The 16,899-nt window shown below is 42.7% G+C and overlaps 1 protein-coding gene across 12 annotated transcripts in view; it reads left to right on the plus strand.

Annotated features, from left to right (window-relative positions):
• The window catches only part of zc3h13 (zinc finger CCCH-type containing 13), a 98,782-nt gene that overhangs the window by 32,895 nt on the left and 48,988 nt on the right, over positions 1-16,899 (plus strand). For 7 of the 12 annotated variants that reach the window (XM_043700326.2, XM_087993045.1, XM_087993053.1 and 4 more), the window contains 3 exons: positions 2,918-3,118; positions 4,808-4,993; positions 14,112-14,419. In XM_043700326.2, the coding sequence (XP_043556261.2) occupies positions 2,918-3,118; positions 4,808-4,993; positions 14,112-14,419 (695 nt within the window). The remainder of the gene's footprint in view (positions 1-2,917; positions 3,119-4,807; positions 4,994-14,111; positions 14,420-16,899) is intronic. The other 5 variants (XM_087993047.1, XM_087993048.1, XM_087993049.1 and 2 more) reach the window with 5 other exon arrangements.

Below are 16,899 nucleotides of genomic sequence, written 5' to 3' on the forward strand. Positions count from 1 at the left end.
GTGTTCAGGGGCTGGTTTCCCCATGCCCTACCCCAGGGCTCACTGCTTGCAGTGTTCAGGGGCTAGTTCCCTACGCCCTGCTCCGGGGCTCACTGCTCACAGTGTTCAGGGGCTGGTTCCCCACGCCCCATCCCGGGGATCACTGCTCACGATGTTCAGGGGCTGGTTCCCCACGCCCTACCCCGGGGATCACTGCTCACGGTGTTCAGGGGCTGGTTTCCCCATGCCCTACCCCAGGGCTCACTGCTTGCAGTGTTCAGGGGCTAGTTCCCTACGCCCTGCTCCGGGGCTCACTGCTCACAGTGTTCAGGGGCTGGTTCCCCACGCCCCATCCCGGGGATCACTGCTCACGATGTTCAGGGGCTGGTTCCCCACGCCCTACCCCGGGGATCACTGCTCACGGTGTTCAGGGGCTGGTTTCCCCATGCCCTACCCCGGGGATCACTGCTCACGGTGTTCAGGGGCTGGTTTCCCCATGCCCTCCCCCGGGGATCACTGCTCACGATGTTCAGGGGCTGGTTTCCCTATGCCCTACCCCAGGGATCACTGCTCACGATGTTCAGGGGCTGGTTCCCCATGCCCTGCTCCGGGGCTCACTGCTCACGGTGTTCTGTGACCTGTAGACCACATGCTGTACCAGGGCTCACTGCTCACGGTGTTCTGTGACCTGTAGCCCACATGCTGTACCAGGGCTCACTGCTCACGGTGTTCTGGGACCTGTAGCCCACATGCTGTACCAGGGCTCACTGCTCACGGTGCTCTGGGACCTGTAGCCCACATGCTGTACCAGTGCGTGCTGCCCATGGTGTTCTGGGACCTGTAGCCCACATGCTGTACCAGGGCTCACTGCTCACGGTATTCTGGGACCTGTAGCCCACATGCTGTACCAGGAATTTGTTGCCGGTGCCTGCTGCAGAGCCAGTATTCGCTCCTGTTGCTGAGGGGAGAGAAGAAGAAAAAAAGGGTAAACAAAGGAAACGAACTGGTCGAGCAGAGGAGCTCTGACAAGAGCATCCTACACTGCCATCATCTTGACCACATTTTTATCATCCCTCAGATATTGGGCCATTGAATATGTTCAAGGCTGTATTAGACAGGTTTTTGATCAACAATGGAATTGAACTTATGGGGGACAGACAAGAAAATGGAGTTGAGGCCATAATCGGGATCAGCAATGAACTAATCAAATGAAAGAGCAGGCTGAAGTGGTTGAATGACCTACTCCTACATTTTTAAAATGGGCCAGCTTAGAATCTCTCCCTTTCTCAATTGTGTATCTGCAAAGACGGCTGCTTTCTCCAAGTAAGGCTGCAATTTAACAAAAATCAAATTTCCTTTTTGAAACAGAGTGATGGAGAAACTCAGCAAATCTGGCAGCTTTGGTGAAGAGAAAAAGGAGTTGAAATTTTGATTCCAATCTGACCGTCCTTCAGAACTGTGATGTGTTTTATGCTTTTGAAAAAGGTTGGGGAAGGAACCAATGGAACAGTATGGAAAAGATTAGCATGCACAGGAGATTAGAGATCAAAAGTGTTCTAAAATAAAAGAAATAATAGAATAGAATAGAATATTGTCACATATACTCCGAGGTGTATAGTGAACGATTTGTATGTCACCAGTTACAGTGCTGACTTAGATACCTAGGCACAGCTTCTTTAGTTAGAATATTTTAGACAATACAGAAATAAAATGTCCAGCATTATAGAAATAAAAATTCAGTACAGCAGACCACGCTCGCACCGAGGTTTCAGTCCACACCGGGCCAGCAACCTGCTGCAGAAGGCCAGAAAATCGCCCCCATCATGCTGGGAGGCCACTGTGGGAGTCCACTGCAGGAGGCTGCTAGGTTGCCATGTCACACCAGGAGGCCCTTAAGGGAGGAGGTGACTGCGCCAGCTCAGGACATCGTGTCTTGCCACTGCGCCAGGGTGGGAATCGTCACTTGCAGCATTCATCGCCGGATACTGCGAGTGGTCGCATGCTGGAGGTTGGGAATTGAAGGGGGAAAAAGGAGAAGAAGAAATAAAAATCACTAAGGAAGAAAAAGAAGAAGATCGAGCAGAGTGGACAAGCTCTGGCTGGGGCATTCTACCCCACTACCATCTTGCAATAGTGAAGTGATTGTTGCAGAGTAAAGACCCATAAATCCACAGGAGGTGTTAAAAATAATATCAGTCAATTCTTGCTGAAAGTGAACTGAAGGAAAGAAAAAGTACATCAAAATGGAAGATGGTGTTTATGATCTGAAGTTGTTGAACACAGTTCAGTCCAGAAGTGTGTAATCGGAAAATGAGGTGCTGTTCCTCCATCTTCAGTTTGGCTTCACTGGCACATTGTAGCAAATGTTCAGGGAAATGGGAAGTGTCAAAACACATTGAGTGCCCCACTGTGGGATGTGGCATTGGGAAGTCTGGGGGGGGATGTGGAACCTTGTGAAGGCCATCGTCACCGTTGCTGCTGAAATCCCTCCCTCCCTCTTTTTGTAATTCCCACTTTGTAAAATCCCTCCGATAATGAAGTCTGGGTCTCTCCTGTAATCTGGGCTACTAGTTGGTTTTGTTCCAACATCAATCACAGCCTGCACAATGGAGTTGCAATTCAAAGGAACTGTGGGCCTCAGATTGGCCAGCAGTTCTCATTAAGTGGGATTTTCACCCTCCTTGGGCCTTTGATCCTGGGAAAAAGTCTGCTGTCAGCTATTAAGTGATCAAGTTTTGCTGAACACTGATGGGCTTTCCCAGAGGAGGCAAGGAAGGTCCTTCACCAATTGACCAGCAGCAGGTTAGACACACAGCACTTCTGTAAAATCCACTGCTCTTTATCTTTGTACTTGGCAATCTTGTGAATAATTTGATCTGCTTCTATTATTTAACTAAGTAGAAGCCTTTGTTTCAGCAATATACTATCTTCCTTTCAGAAGATCTTCAAAGGTGCAGCAGGGTAAAAAGAAGGGACCTCGTACTCCAAGCCCACCACCACCTATTCTCGAAGAGATTCCTGTAACTAAAAAGCATAAAGAAAAACTAAGGGCGAAGGAGAGAATTGAAGAAAAAGCCCGTGAAAGTAGAGAAAAAGGAAGGGATGTAGAAAAGCACAAAGAGAAAAAAGAAAAACACAGGTCAGTGATACTGTCTCTTGAAAAAGCTTAATCTGATTTTGTCTTATTTCCCTTCCTTACCAAGCTCCTAACCATCTGTCATATCCTCTGTATATGATCATACAACATGGACAACATTAGCAGTGGTAGACATTTTCTAATCAGCCTGTTCAGAGATGATGATATGCGTCTCGAGAGCAGATAGGACTTGAACTCAGGCCTCCTGGCCCATAGGTAGGGACACTAACCTTGCACCACAGAAGCCCTACATTGGAGATTGTATCTTTCTTGAAATTATTACTCTCAGATATTTGGTAGCTTCATGTAGGTACATTATTTAGTCTTTTTGCATGGATACTATAGACCTTGATGCACCAACAAAAAATAGGGTTTAAAAGGTCAGAGAGGGCACCTTTAGCTTGTAAACATAAAGGTTCTTTTCCCAATTTAATTATTTTATAATTTAATGTAACCATGTACACTGGAATTCAATATGTATTTCAGATATTTTCAGTCAACTTATGCAGAGATATAATTATACATCTCTGAAGCAGTTGGGACTTCAACCCCAATCTCCTGCCTTAGCAGTAGGGTCACTACCACAGCAACTGCAACAGCTCCCTTACAGTGCATTTTTTAGAGGAATCAAATATATCCAACCTGGGCTTCTCATTATGTTTGGTCCTTGATTTGCATTAGATGTACCCCGTGCAGCCATATTTAATCGGCAGCAGCATATCTCTTGGTGAGCTTTTCAAATGATTAATGAAGGCTGAAATGAAGCATCTTCATCCGCTTTATGCTTTTCAGTCTACAGCACAGATTGATGTAAAAATAGATCTAAAATTCCAAGATTCCATGCACTGATTTAGTATCCCATTTTAAAGTCAGTCGCATTTTCCAATGAATGTGCCGAAGGCTGTCTTTTTAAGTAATTGTCTCCGATCGTCAAATTAATATTTGGAAAAGCAGACTGCCCAAACAAGTTTGTGGTTCTATGGAAGTGCTAATTAATCTTTGAACAGTTAACTCCTGCTTAGAGCCTAAAGTAACTTAAAAATAATCAGAACATTGTTCTGCATTATGAATTTTAAACCATGTTGCACAGTATTTAATCTTTATTTAGCTATTTGATTCAGGTAATGTAATTTATCACTTTACCATTGATCTTTGTTGCAGTAAATCAGAAAAACAAAATAGCTGTCTGAGCTTACTAATGATTGGATAGAATTTAAGTGGCATATGCAACAAATTAATTGTGGTTTGATTGACAAGCCGATGCCACTGAAACATTCGTCAAAATTCATTATCAATTTCAAAGGGCTAGCATATCATCTGAAATGTCACAATTGTGCATGTCACGTTCCTTCTTCTCTTAAATCAGTGTTACCCAACCAGACAGTATGTGACTTCTCTCTTTCCAACACTTACTCTTCCCAATAATTTATCCATTAAATGGATGAATATTATAGAAAAAAAAAGTGTGCGTGGGATCCATATGCGATTTAATGGAAGATTATTCTTCCAACAAAAGTCATGAGTTTATTCTTTTTTTTCTTCAAACAGATTTCGCTCTGCCCAATATATGATAAACTTACAAATTCTGAATATTTTAGACATTGTATGGCTTCTGCCACACTTGGCAGAGAAAGTGAAGAAATGATACAATACACCATTGCAGGTTAGATCTCTGTCTTGTTCAACTTTCAGGGATCATTCTGATAGCCTGCATAGACAGAAGAGGTCTCTAAGTCCCGAGGAACAGTCTGGCAGCACCTCTTCTCGTTCCAGAGAATATTCCCCACCAGCAGCAAGGAGAAAATCACTCTCTCCAGCTCCACCTAAGTCAACTTCATCTTCCTCTTCTCGGAAGCATTCTTTCTCCCCACGTCACAGGTATAGAATCCTCAAAATTGTGACAAGAAGCAAGTGAGGGTGACGGTGACAGAGGAGTAGGATATTCTTGAAATATTTAAAAAGGGTGTGGTACATACATATGTTTTCTACATAGTAAGTAGCAGGTTTTTTTATGGATTACTATGATATGTGAAAACATGTTGTGTAAACATTCATTCGTTATGTTTGCAGTTATATAGTGTGATTGAGCAGTTTAGAATTTAAAACTGGATTGGATTTCTAGTTAATTGGTAAGAGATGTTTTACTTATTTTTGTGTCATCAAATTAAAACCAATGTGATTCTTGTTGTACAAGGCAAGTTTTTGCTGGAAGGAGGAATATTTTCTCAAGATGTAGCGATGGTGAATTGAGTTTTTGATGTGACATCTACTTTTGTTTTCGGCATTATTTTACTCGAGTAAGTTGGAAGAAAAATAATTTTAACTTGGAAGTAAACGTACTTTACATTTTTTGAAGCCACAACAATTAACTCCATCTTAAGCTGTTTCACCAATCACCTTCCCTCTATCAGAGGGGAAGTCAGAATTCGGAATGTTTGCTGATGACTGCGTGATGTTTAGGTCCTCCTTGGATACTGAAACAGTCCAAGCCCAAATGCAGCAAGACCCAGCCTGATCCAGGTTTGGACGATAAGTGACAAGTAATGTTCTGGCCACCATCCCTTGACCATCGTTGATATTACCATTGCTGAAGCCCTTGCTGTTAACATTCTGGGAGCTACCATTGATCAGAATGGTACTGGACTAGCCATATAAACACAGTGGCTACAAAAGCAGGTCAGAGACTAGGAATTGTGTGGCAAGTAACTTACCTTCTGACTCCCCAAAGTCTGTCTACAAGATACAAGTCAGGGGTGTGGTGGAATACTCCCCACTGCCTGGCTGGGTGCAGCTACAACAACACTGAAGAAGCTTAACACTCTACAGAACATAGCAGTCAACTTGGTTGACAACACATCCACAAATGTTCACTCTCTCCACAACTGACATTCAGCAGCATTTACATGATACATTGCACAAATTCGCCAAGGCTCCTTCGACAGCACCTTCCAAACCCATGACTCGTTCCATCTAAAAGGACAAGAGCAGCAGATACAACACTATTATTTGTAAGTTCCTCTCCCTTTCGCTCCCCATCCTGACTTGGAAATATATTGCCATTCCTTCAGTGTTGCTGGGTCAAAATCCTGGAATTCCCACACTAGTGACATTATGGCTGTACCTGTACCAAATAGACTGCTGTGATCCAAGGTGGCAGCTCACCACCACAATCTGGAGGGCAACAAATGCCAGTTCAACCCACATCTCATGAATACATATATTTCACAAAAACTGAAAGAAAAGGACCTTTTTGTTAAAGTTGCTGTCTGCTTAGAAAACATTTCCCTAATTCTTTATGACACAAAGGCCAAGCAGTGAATGATAACTTTTCAACAGGGGTGGCCATTGTGTGTTCCCTTTTCTTTGACCTCTGTCCAAGACCATGCCATGTGCTTGACAGCAGAATGAAGCTTCTGTCCACCTGCTCTTTGATACTATCTATTGGTCATTTTTCTAGTAATTAAAGTGAAAACATACTTCTAGTATAGGTGTTTTGGGAATAAATTAGCAGTGGCATTTCTGACCATTATTACAGTTTCTGCCTTGTTAATGCCTTTGGGCAATCTTTTCTCAGCTAACCTTCTTGAAGAAGGCTACAAATGGTACAGAGGCTCCATTGTAGGGAGATGAAGTCTTGTGGTTTAGTGTTCAGTTTAGAGTGTTTATTGGAAATTTAGGAATAACTAATCATCATGCATGACTAAGTTCTTTGATTGTCTAATATTTTGTTGTGGAAATTTCTTTTGATTGGCTCAAAAATAAAGGATGGCAGAGAATAACTAAATAATTACCCTTGGAAAGAAATTACAGTACGTGAGGAAGCTAGAAAGAAATGCAAAAATGGATCACAAGAGTTTCAAAAGGTGTTTAAAAGGGAAAAAAGTCAGTGAAGTCCAGTAGAACAGTAGTTTTCAACCAGTGTGCTGTGGCATTCTGGTATGCCATGGCAAAGTGAGAAATGTGTGTAAGATTATTGGGAAGCCGTGCCATGTTATCCTCTGACAGCAGTCGTCCCTGTTGCTGGAGTGAGGGTAGACAGTTCCCATCATCTGATTGACGCACGGCGCTGTCACTCAGTGTGCATTGCCAGTGAGTATGTCACTGTGGCCTTTTGCTGAGCTGATCCAGGCTGATCACACTCCACTGCTACTGCAGATCGTCAGGGTTGCGTCGAGAACATGTTGAATGCGGGAGCTGCAGCGCACAGAGTTTGTCTTATTGCATTTTGTTGGAACTGAGTCCAGGCCAGAGGTGTTTGCACAGCATTGTCCGAGTCCTGTAAGGTTTGAGGCAGGCAAACAGCTGCTGTCACCAGCGTCTGGGCTTCCTCTCTATGACTGGGCCACACAGCGACCTGTACCAGATGGGTGTGTTTTGTGAGAGGCAGCTGGATGATGGGTGGACGGCAGGAAGCCTTTCCAATCACTCAGTGTCTCCGTTCCTGTTATGGCAAGTAAATGTGACATTTATGAGCAAGCAATTTAGTTGGAAAAAATCGGTGTGCGCACAATTGTTTTTCTTTGAAGTGTACCTTGATATTGAAAAGGTTGGGAATCACTGCTCTAGAGAGTAAGAATGGGGAGTCAAAAAAGAAATGGCAGATGAAATGAGCAAATATTTTGCTTCTGCTTTTATGATGGAAGGTACAAAATTTATTCCAGTAATTGCTGTAAATCAAAAGGTTGAAACTAGAGAAATAGGATTGAGCAATCTGATGGAGCTGTGAGCTGACAGTCCCCAGGTTCTGATGCAATATTCACCTAAGGAGCGTAAAAGAGGAGGCTTATGAGGTAACGATGCATCACTGTTAATTTTACAAAATTCGCTAGACTCTTGAAAGATTGATTAGATTAGAAGATTAGAATCCCTACAGTGTGGGAAAAAGGCTTGTTGGCCCAACAAGTCCACACCAACCCTCCAAAGAGTTTCCATCCAGACCCATTCCTCTACCCTATATTTACCCCTGACTAGTGCGCCTAACACCATGGACAATTTATCATGGCCAATTCTCCTGACTGGCACATCTTTAGATTGTGGGAGGAAACTGGAGCACACCTACGCAGACACTGGGAGAACGTGCAAACTCCACGCGGTCACCTGAGGCAGGAATCGAACCCAGGTCCTTGGTGCTGTGAGACAGCAGTGCTAACCACTGAGCCACCGTGCCGCCCCATTGCATCAAACCAGATGAGTAGCAAATATAACACCTCTTTTTAAGGAGGAAAGGAGGCAGAAAGCAGGAAATGCTTGGGGAATTACCTTGATGTCTGTCATGGGGTAAGTGTTAGAATCTATCATTAAATAGGTTATGGCTGGACACATAGAGAAACTCAAGTGAGTTTATTATTTTGCAAAAGGGAGGCCATGTTTAATCAATTTATTGGAGTTTACCAGAGGATTAATACGTGCAATGGATAAAGGGGAGCCTGTGGACATACTGTAAAGTATGCAATAATCATTTATGGGATAAAGGAGAAGTTTGTGGTGTAGCATGGATAGTAGATTGACTGGCAGGAAATAATGTGCTTGAATGAGCCTTTTTCTGATTGGAAGGTTGTAATGTGTGGCATACCACAAAGGTTCTGTACAGGTACAGCATTTTACAACTTATATTAGTAACTTAGATGGGGAGTAGCTACATTTCCAGATGACCCAAAGGTTAGTCGGAAAGTATATTTTGAAGAGGACCAATATTTTGAAGAGGTTCAGTTGGACTGGCTTATTTCCATTGGACTTTAAAAATATGGGTGACCTATTTAAGTGTATACGGTCCTGAATAGTCTTGTAAAGATGGGCATGAAAAGGATGTTTCCTCTCATGAGTGAGTCCAGAACTAGGGGGTACTGTTTTAAAAGTATGTGCAAAGGTAATTTTTTTCACTCTGGAAGCTGTGTGACTTTGGAAATCCTCCTCTCAGAAGTTGGGGGAGATGACATCATTGAATATACATAAGGTGAAAATAGTTCGGTTCTTGATAGGCAAGGGAATCAAAGCTTATTGAGGGTAGATGGGAACGTGGAACCTGAAATACAAACAGATCAGGCATGATCTTATTGAACAGCAGAGCAAGCTGAGGGGCTGAATGGGCTATTTTTCTTGATTTGGATATTTGGGTAATAGTTCATTTAGCAGTGATATTTTTTAAGTTTGGTGGTGTATTCCTGAAGTTGAAGTAATAAGTATTTGAGTAAATGTTTAGGAGTTTTGAATATAGGGACGTACCATTGTTAATTTTGCTTAACAATGCTTATGAAATTCAATAAGATACCATCTGTGATTCATATTTTCTCCATTTGGATTCTCTTTTCCAACAATGACTAAGAAATGCTGATAGTGAAACCTTTGAAATTGTTTTAAAATTTACTGAGATGAGAATACAGGTTTCAAATTATTTGCATGTATTTGAGGAGATTTTAGTCAGTAAAGAGCAATTAGGTTGAACACCAGATGAAGTTTTTTTAAAGATATGTGGATAAGAAAAGTGATGGTCACTTTGAAGGAGGGTTAAAGTTTTATATTGTTCACGTTCATCTGGTTTTTCTGCTGAAAGTATCCAACTTGTAGCTGGATAATTGTCAGGCAGTATCACCACACATTAAGTACACTTGGTTTTTTTGATGTTTTGTTGTAAAAGATGATCTAATTATAGTTCTGGTGGTTCAGAAATTTTCAACAGCTCAGCTAGCCTATTTAAGAGGAAGGCTAAATGGATCGCCTGCTGGTTAGGACACTCCTCAGCAGATGAGGTTTCTGCCACAATGTTTTTGGTCTATTAAAAATGTTCGACAAATGTTTGTGGGGTTCCCCGAGGTGAGAGCGATCAGTGTAGCATAAATTTAGACTAGTAGTTCAGAAGAATAGGAACAAACAAGCCCGTCTAAATTGAATGAGAGCAAATTTGAATGGGTGAGAATTGGTCTAGCCAGGATACATTGGAGCCAAAGGCTGACGAGTAAAACTGAAATTAAACAATGGGGGCTCTTTAAGGAGACTAGGTACGTTCCAACAAGGGCGAAAGGTGGCAGACCAAAGCCAGAAGTCTTTTGGTAATGAGATTGAGAATATTAGGGATAAAGAAGACAGTGTATGCTTAGGGGTGCAGGACAAGCCTGGGATGCATGGTATCTACCACGAAAGAAGAAGCTGACAAAATATTGGCAGAAGTGGGGATAGCAGTGGGTGGGTGAAAATTGGAAAGTAGGAGGTCCAAAAAGACTGGCTGTACTAAGCATCGATAATACACCTGGTCTGGAGGACTAGCAAAGGGAAGTGACGGTGTAGATAATGGAACACTTACTACAGCCTTGGCATCTTCCATGGGTGAGCAGAAAGTGTCAGTGGATTCGGATTACATATTCCAAAAAAGGTGTGAGGGCAGTCCTAGTAACTTTATGGCAATTGGTTTAATGTCACTCGTGAGTAAAGTTTTAGAAACTATAATCGTTGGGGGAAAGAATCAGAAGGCAACTGGAGGGTTTGAGTGAATTAAGAATTGTCAGCAAGGATTTATAAAAGGCAGTGTGTGCTGGACCTATTTCTTGATGTACAGAGCAGCATGATGAAGGGAATGCAGTGGATGTTTGCATGGATGTTAAGAGAGCTATTTGAAAAAGTACCATGTAAGAGGCTGGTTAACAAAACATGAGGCCCATGGAATAGAAGGATTATTATCATAAAAAATAACTTGAAGGCAGAAGACATTGAGTTGTACAAAAAACCCGTTTTTCAGCCTGGACACTACTCGCCAGGGGATTTCCCAAGGGTCAGTGCTAGGATCATTGTTTATTCAATTGATAGATAACTTGGATATTGGAATTTCAAAATTTACTGTTGGTACCAAAACTGGACATGCGGTAAACAGTGAGAATGATACAAGTAAATGAACAAATACGTTCAGCTGATATTTACAAGAGAGAAAGGTGAGGTACTTTTGGCAGTGGGCAGAGGCAATATAGACTTGATGGCACAGTGCAGAGGTAGTAGGACTAGGGGTGCATGTTTATTATCTGTGGAGGTGGCCAGACATATTGAAATAGTACTTGGAAAAGCATATTGCACGTTGGACTTCATAAATAGAGGCATTGACTACAAAAGCAGGGAAATTATCCTGAACAAAGCTTTGAATAGGCCACAAATGGAGAATTGCATCTAGTTCTGATCACCACACATGAGGTAAAATGTGAGGGCCTTTGAGAGGGGAGAGGTGAGATTTACCAGAACAGTTCCAAGAATGGGGGATTTAAGCAATAAGCTTATTTTGGAGAAAATGACATTTTCTCTTTGGAGCAAAGGAGATTAAGAGTAGGTTTGATAGAGGCATACAAGATTATGAAGAGAGAGCTAAGAGCAGCAAGGAGGGGACATGAAAGGTCCTTAGTTGGTAGGATTAGGGAAAACCCTAAGGCTTTCTATAGGTATGTCAGGAATAAAAGAATGACTAGGGTAGGAATAGGTCCAGTCAAGGATAGTAGTGGGAAGTTGCGTGTGGAGGCTGAAGAGATTGGGGAGACACTGAATGAATACTTTTCGTCAGTATTCAATCAGGAACAGGACATTGTTGTCAATGTGAGTACTGAGTCACAATTAAGTAGAATGGATGGCTTTGAGGTATGTAGAGAAGAGGTGTTGGAAATTCTGGAAAGGGTGAAAATAGATAAGTCCCCTGGGCCTGATGGCATTTATCCTAGGATTCTCTGGGAAGCAAGGGAGGAGATTGCAGAGCCATTGGCCTTGATTTTTATGTCCTCGTCTACAGGAGTAGTGCCAGAAGATTGGAGGCTAGCAAATGTGGTTCCCTTGTTCAAGAAGGGGAGTAGGGATAACCCTAGTAACTATAGGCCGGTGAGTCTCACTTCTGTTGTGGGCAAAATCTTAGAGAGAATTGTAAGGGATAGGATTTATGAACATCTGGATAGGAATAATGTGATCAAGGATAGTCAGCATGGTTTTGTGAAGGGCAGGTCGTGCCTCACAAACCTTATTGAAGTCTTTGAGAAGGTGACTAAGGAGGTGGACGAGGGGAAAGCGGTAGATGTGGTGTATATGGATTTTAGTAAGGCGTTTGATAAGGTTCCCCATGGTAGACTACTGCAAAAAATACGGAGGTATGGCATTGAGGGTGAGTTGGAGGTTTGGATTAGGAGTTGGCTGGCTGGAAGAAGACAGAGGGTAGTAGTTGATGGCAAAGGTTCATCTTGGAGTGCCGTCACTAGCGGTGTTCCGCAAGGATCTGTTTTGGGACCATTGCTGTTTGTCATTTTTATAAATGACCTGGAGGAGGGGTTAGAAAGTTGGGTGAGCAAGTTTGCGGATGATACGAAAGTCGGAGGAGTTGTAGACAGTGAGGAAGGATGTGGCAGGTTACAGCGGGATATAGATAAGCTGCAGAACTGGGCAGAAAGGTGGCAAATGGAGTTCAATGTAGCTAAGTGTGAGGTGATTCACTTTGGTAAGAGTAATAAAAAGATGGGGTACTGGGCTAACGGTCGGATACTTGGTAGTGTGGATGAGCAGAGGGATCTTGGTGTCCATGTACGCAAATCTTTGAAAGTTGCCACCCAGGTAAATAGTGCGGTGAAGAAGGCATATGGCGTACTGGCTTTTATTGGTAGAGGAATTGAGTTCCGGAGTACTGAGGTCATATTGCAGTTGTATAAGACTCTGGTGCGGCCACATCTAGAGTATTGTGTGCAGTTTTGGTCGCCATACTATAGGAAGGATGTGGAGGCATTGGAACGGGTGCAGAGGAGGTTTACCAGGATGTTGCCTGGTATGGTAGAAAGATCGTATGAGGAAAGGCTGAGGCACTTGGGGTTGTTTTCATTGGAGAAAAGAAGGTTTAGGGGTGACTTGATAGAGGTGTATAAGATGATTAGGGGTTTAGATAGGGTCGACAGTGAGAATCTTTTTCCACGTATGGAGTCAGCTATTACAAGGGGGCATAGCTTTAAATTAAGGGGGGTAGGTATAGGACAGATGTTAGGGGTAGGTTCTTTACTCAGCGAGTCGTGAGTTCATGGAACAGTGGTGGACTCTCCCTCATTATGGGCATTTAAGCGGGCATTGGATAGGCATATGGAGGATAGTGGGCTAGTGTAGGTTAGGTGGGCTTGGATCGGCGCAACATCGAGGGCCGAAGGGCCTGTACTGCGCTGTATTCTTCTATGTTTTATAAGATAGGTAAAGAAAAATTCTTCCTATTTGCTGATGGTACAAGGACCAGGAGACCGCAGTATAAGGTTTTGGGCAGGCAATTGCAGGGTTATTTGTGAGAGAGTTCTTTATTTTTTACATGGAGAGAGTGGAAAACACTGCCCAAGCGGGTGGTGAAAGTGGAGACAGTCAGCGATCTCAGAAGGGAATTGCATGTATAATTCAAGAAAATAATCTTGCAAAAGTTGGATAATGAGACTGACTGGATTTTTCTGTAGAGAGGTGACTTGGACTAGACAGGCCAGATAGCCTCTTTCCACTCCGTAAATGACTATAACATTATAAACTTAATGAAACAATTGAACACATAATGAGAGGGAATGTTAAATGGCTTGCATGGCCAGTGTGGAATATTGTTACCAGTTACTGTTGGCCTATCTTTACTCGTTACCATTAATGAAGCTTTCCACTGTGCCTGAAACATGTCAATAACCTCCCCTTGACTATAGAGCCATAACCCAGAATGAGAAAACGTAATATCAGTTGTGAAGCTGGTGAATCGTTGGCTTCGTTTGTCTCTTTTTCATTAACACCAAGGGCATAAACAAACTTGAAAGAGCTTATTATGTGAAAAGGCCGAATATCAAGAAAAGTGTCTATTTGAATGGAAAGCATTATTCTAAAATTTAATTGAAAGCCTGATTAGTAAACGTGAGCATGAATATGAATTTAGAAATTGTAAGTTGAGTTTGTTTTGATATTTACAGAGGCACAGTTATATTTAAAGACATTTTTAAAGATACTTTAAAGGTTTGAGTTAACTTTCAGAATGTTGCCCTTCTAGCAGATCGCCATCTTCCCAGCGTCAACATCAAACTCCCACGGTGTCTAGGCAGCATTCCCCATCTTCACGGTCAGCTTCACCTGGAACAAGACAGTCAACATCACCACACCACAAACGATCCTCTTCGCCAAGTTACCATCCTGCTGTAACACCCTCTCGGAGGCGTTCCCCATCACCATATGCTCCCCGTTCCTCATCTCCGCAGAGAAAACATAGCCCAGTAAGACACAGGTCCTCTGGCCAAGAAAAAGGCAAAAATGAACAGGAAACCTCACCACTACAAGAGCGACGTCGTGAGAAAAGGGAAGGTAAAAACAAATGGTTTTTGGGAAAGGTTAAGCTGAGTTTAAGTGCATCTTATATTTTCAACGAATAGTTACAATTTGTTTTGTAGCAGATGTAATGCGTTTGAACATTCAATGTTTGTTGATATCCATTGATTTCCATTTTTATACATTGGTACAAGTGCTACTATGTTGAGGAAGATTCTAGTTCATATCTGCAATTTTACACATCACTCAATTCTTTATGTAATAGGGTTGTGCAGAGAGAGAAAAATGATCCTGTAAACAGATGAAAGATTGGCATATTACTCAGCACTAGATGTTTACATACTTTTTAAAAAACAGCCTTGAAGCATAATTCAAGACAAGACCACACCCCACAACCACCGCCACCACCACGACAAAATGTCATAAGAGGATTGCTTTATGAGGAAAGATTTAGCAAATTGGGTCTATACTTGTTGGAGTTTAGGCCAGTGGGAATTGATCCTATTGAAACATACAAGATTCTGAGGGAGCCTGACAGGGTAAATGCTGAGAGAATGTTTCCCCTCATGTGAGTACATTGAACTAGGGAATAGAGTTTAAAAATAAGAAGCCTCTCATTTAATTCTAAGTTAGAAATTTCTTCTCTTGGAGATTCATAATCTTTGGAACTCTCTTTTCCACAGAGAGGTGGAGGCTGACTAAATAGGGTATTGCTGAAAATAGGGGCATCACTTTTGTGTTTCTTGGGCAGCGTGCACAAACATGGCTGTGACAACATAGGCCATGGCTTTAAGAGGTGTATTTTGTCTTTTTTTTTTGTTTTGAAGAGAAGTTTTAAGCCAGAGGTACAAAGCAGTCTATGCAGAACCACTAGAGTAAACAATTTGTGAAGTCTTGGTTTTTCTTTTGTCAAAGTTGGAACAGTAGAAGCAGCCTGAACGGGTGGGGTCTAACTCCCACAGAACCAGGATGTGCCTGGAATAGACACACTTAACAAATGTGACTAATCAGCAAAACGCAAGTCTTTCTTAATGAAAGTCCAAATTCTTATTCATTAGATTTGTCGCACAGCGTGACTGGGTTGTCTTCCTCAAAATCAAGAGAAAAATAATTGCTGGACTTAGAGTCATAGAGATGTACAGCATGGAAACAAACCCTTCGGTCCAACCCGTCCATGTCGACCAGATATCCCAACCCAATCTAGTCCCACCTGCCAGCACCCGGCCCATCAGTGGGTTTCTCGGTGATATATACAAGAGGGTTTGTCTTCATGACTCACCATGTCAGCTATAATGCTGATGAGTGCAAGGCAAAAAACTTTGACTGTAGTAATATTTAAATTGTGTTCTACCAATTAATTATTTATAAGCTTTGAACTGGATTTAATAGCTGGCGAACGGGATCACGGTAACTGGAGAACTAGTGGCAACCATGCCAAGGCCATTCCTGGGTGCTCTGACACAACTAAAATAGTTCAAGCTGTTTGGATTCCTGGATCTGGCAGGGTAGGTGCTCCAAGGACTGCCCGTCAGTCCACTTGGAACACCATACTAATGGTGCTAAAGGCAGAAAGTCCCCTGAACCTGATGGGTTGCATCACAGATCCTAAGATTTTAAAGGAAGTATCTGTAGAGATAGTAGATGCTCTGGTAATGATCTTCCAAGGATCCTTCGATTCTGAAAAAGTCCCAGAGGATTAGAAAACTGCTGTGTAAGACCCTGAATGGTAAAGGGAAGGTAACAAGAAACAGGTAACTATAGGTCTGTTAGCTTAACATCTGTCATTGGGAAAATCTTAAGAGTGCTACAAGGTATATACAGAGGAACCACGATTATCTGAATATCAATTATCTGAATATCGGATTATCCAAAGGAGATCTTGAGGTCCCACAAGAAACATTACATCAAGGACGTGTTTCCAACACTGATCTTTTGTTTACGGTGATTAAAAGTGAACTCAATGCTGCCGAGAACAGTCCTGGACTGGTGGGAGTCCAGGCACCGTCTCTGAATGACTGACCTCCCGCCATCTCTCTCTCTCTCTCTTCCCACACTTTCCCTGGAGTTCTACACAGGCGTGTACCCTAAAGCCCCCTTCCCCAGATAATTTCTCCAACATTGTCCTGTACGGGGTAAAGGTGGAACCTGTCAAAAAAGTTGCAATAAAAAGGTGTGTGTGTGTGTGTGCGCGCGCACGCTATTTGGACACACCACCTAAAAGGCAGTATCTGCAGCAGCAGACTTGTTGGTGTCCAGTCCAGCTGCTCCCGAGAAGGGGTGGGGTGGGGTGCAGGCTGGGGACAGTGTTGGACGGGGTTGTGGACGGGCCAGGGACGGGGGCTCATGCGCATGGTCTGCTGCTGCTTAGTCCCCAGAATGAGGAGCAGACTTAACAGAAAACTCAGAGCCCCAGAGGAAAGGTATTGAATCGATTAACCGAATCATCAATTATCCGAACAAAATAGTGCCTGCCCATCTCGTTTAGATAATCGAGGTTCCTCTGTATTGCAGAATAT

Source organism: Chiloscyllium plagiosum, unplaced genomic scaffold (genome assembly GCF_037043375.1).
Source record: "Chiloscyllium plagiosum isolate Xiang-an unplaced genomic scaffold, Cpla_swu_hap1 HiC_scaffold_12, whole genome shotgun sequence".
Lineage (NCBI taxonomy): Eukaryota > Metazoa > Chordata > Chondrichthyes > Orectolobiformes > Hemiscylliidae > Chiloscyllium > Chiloscyllium plagiosum.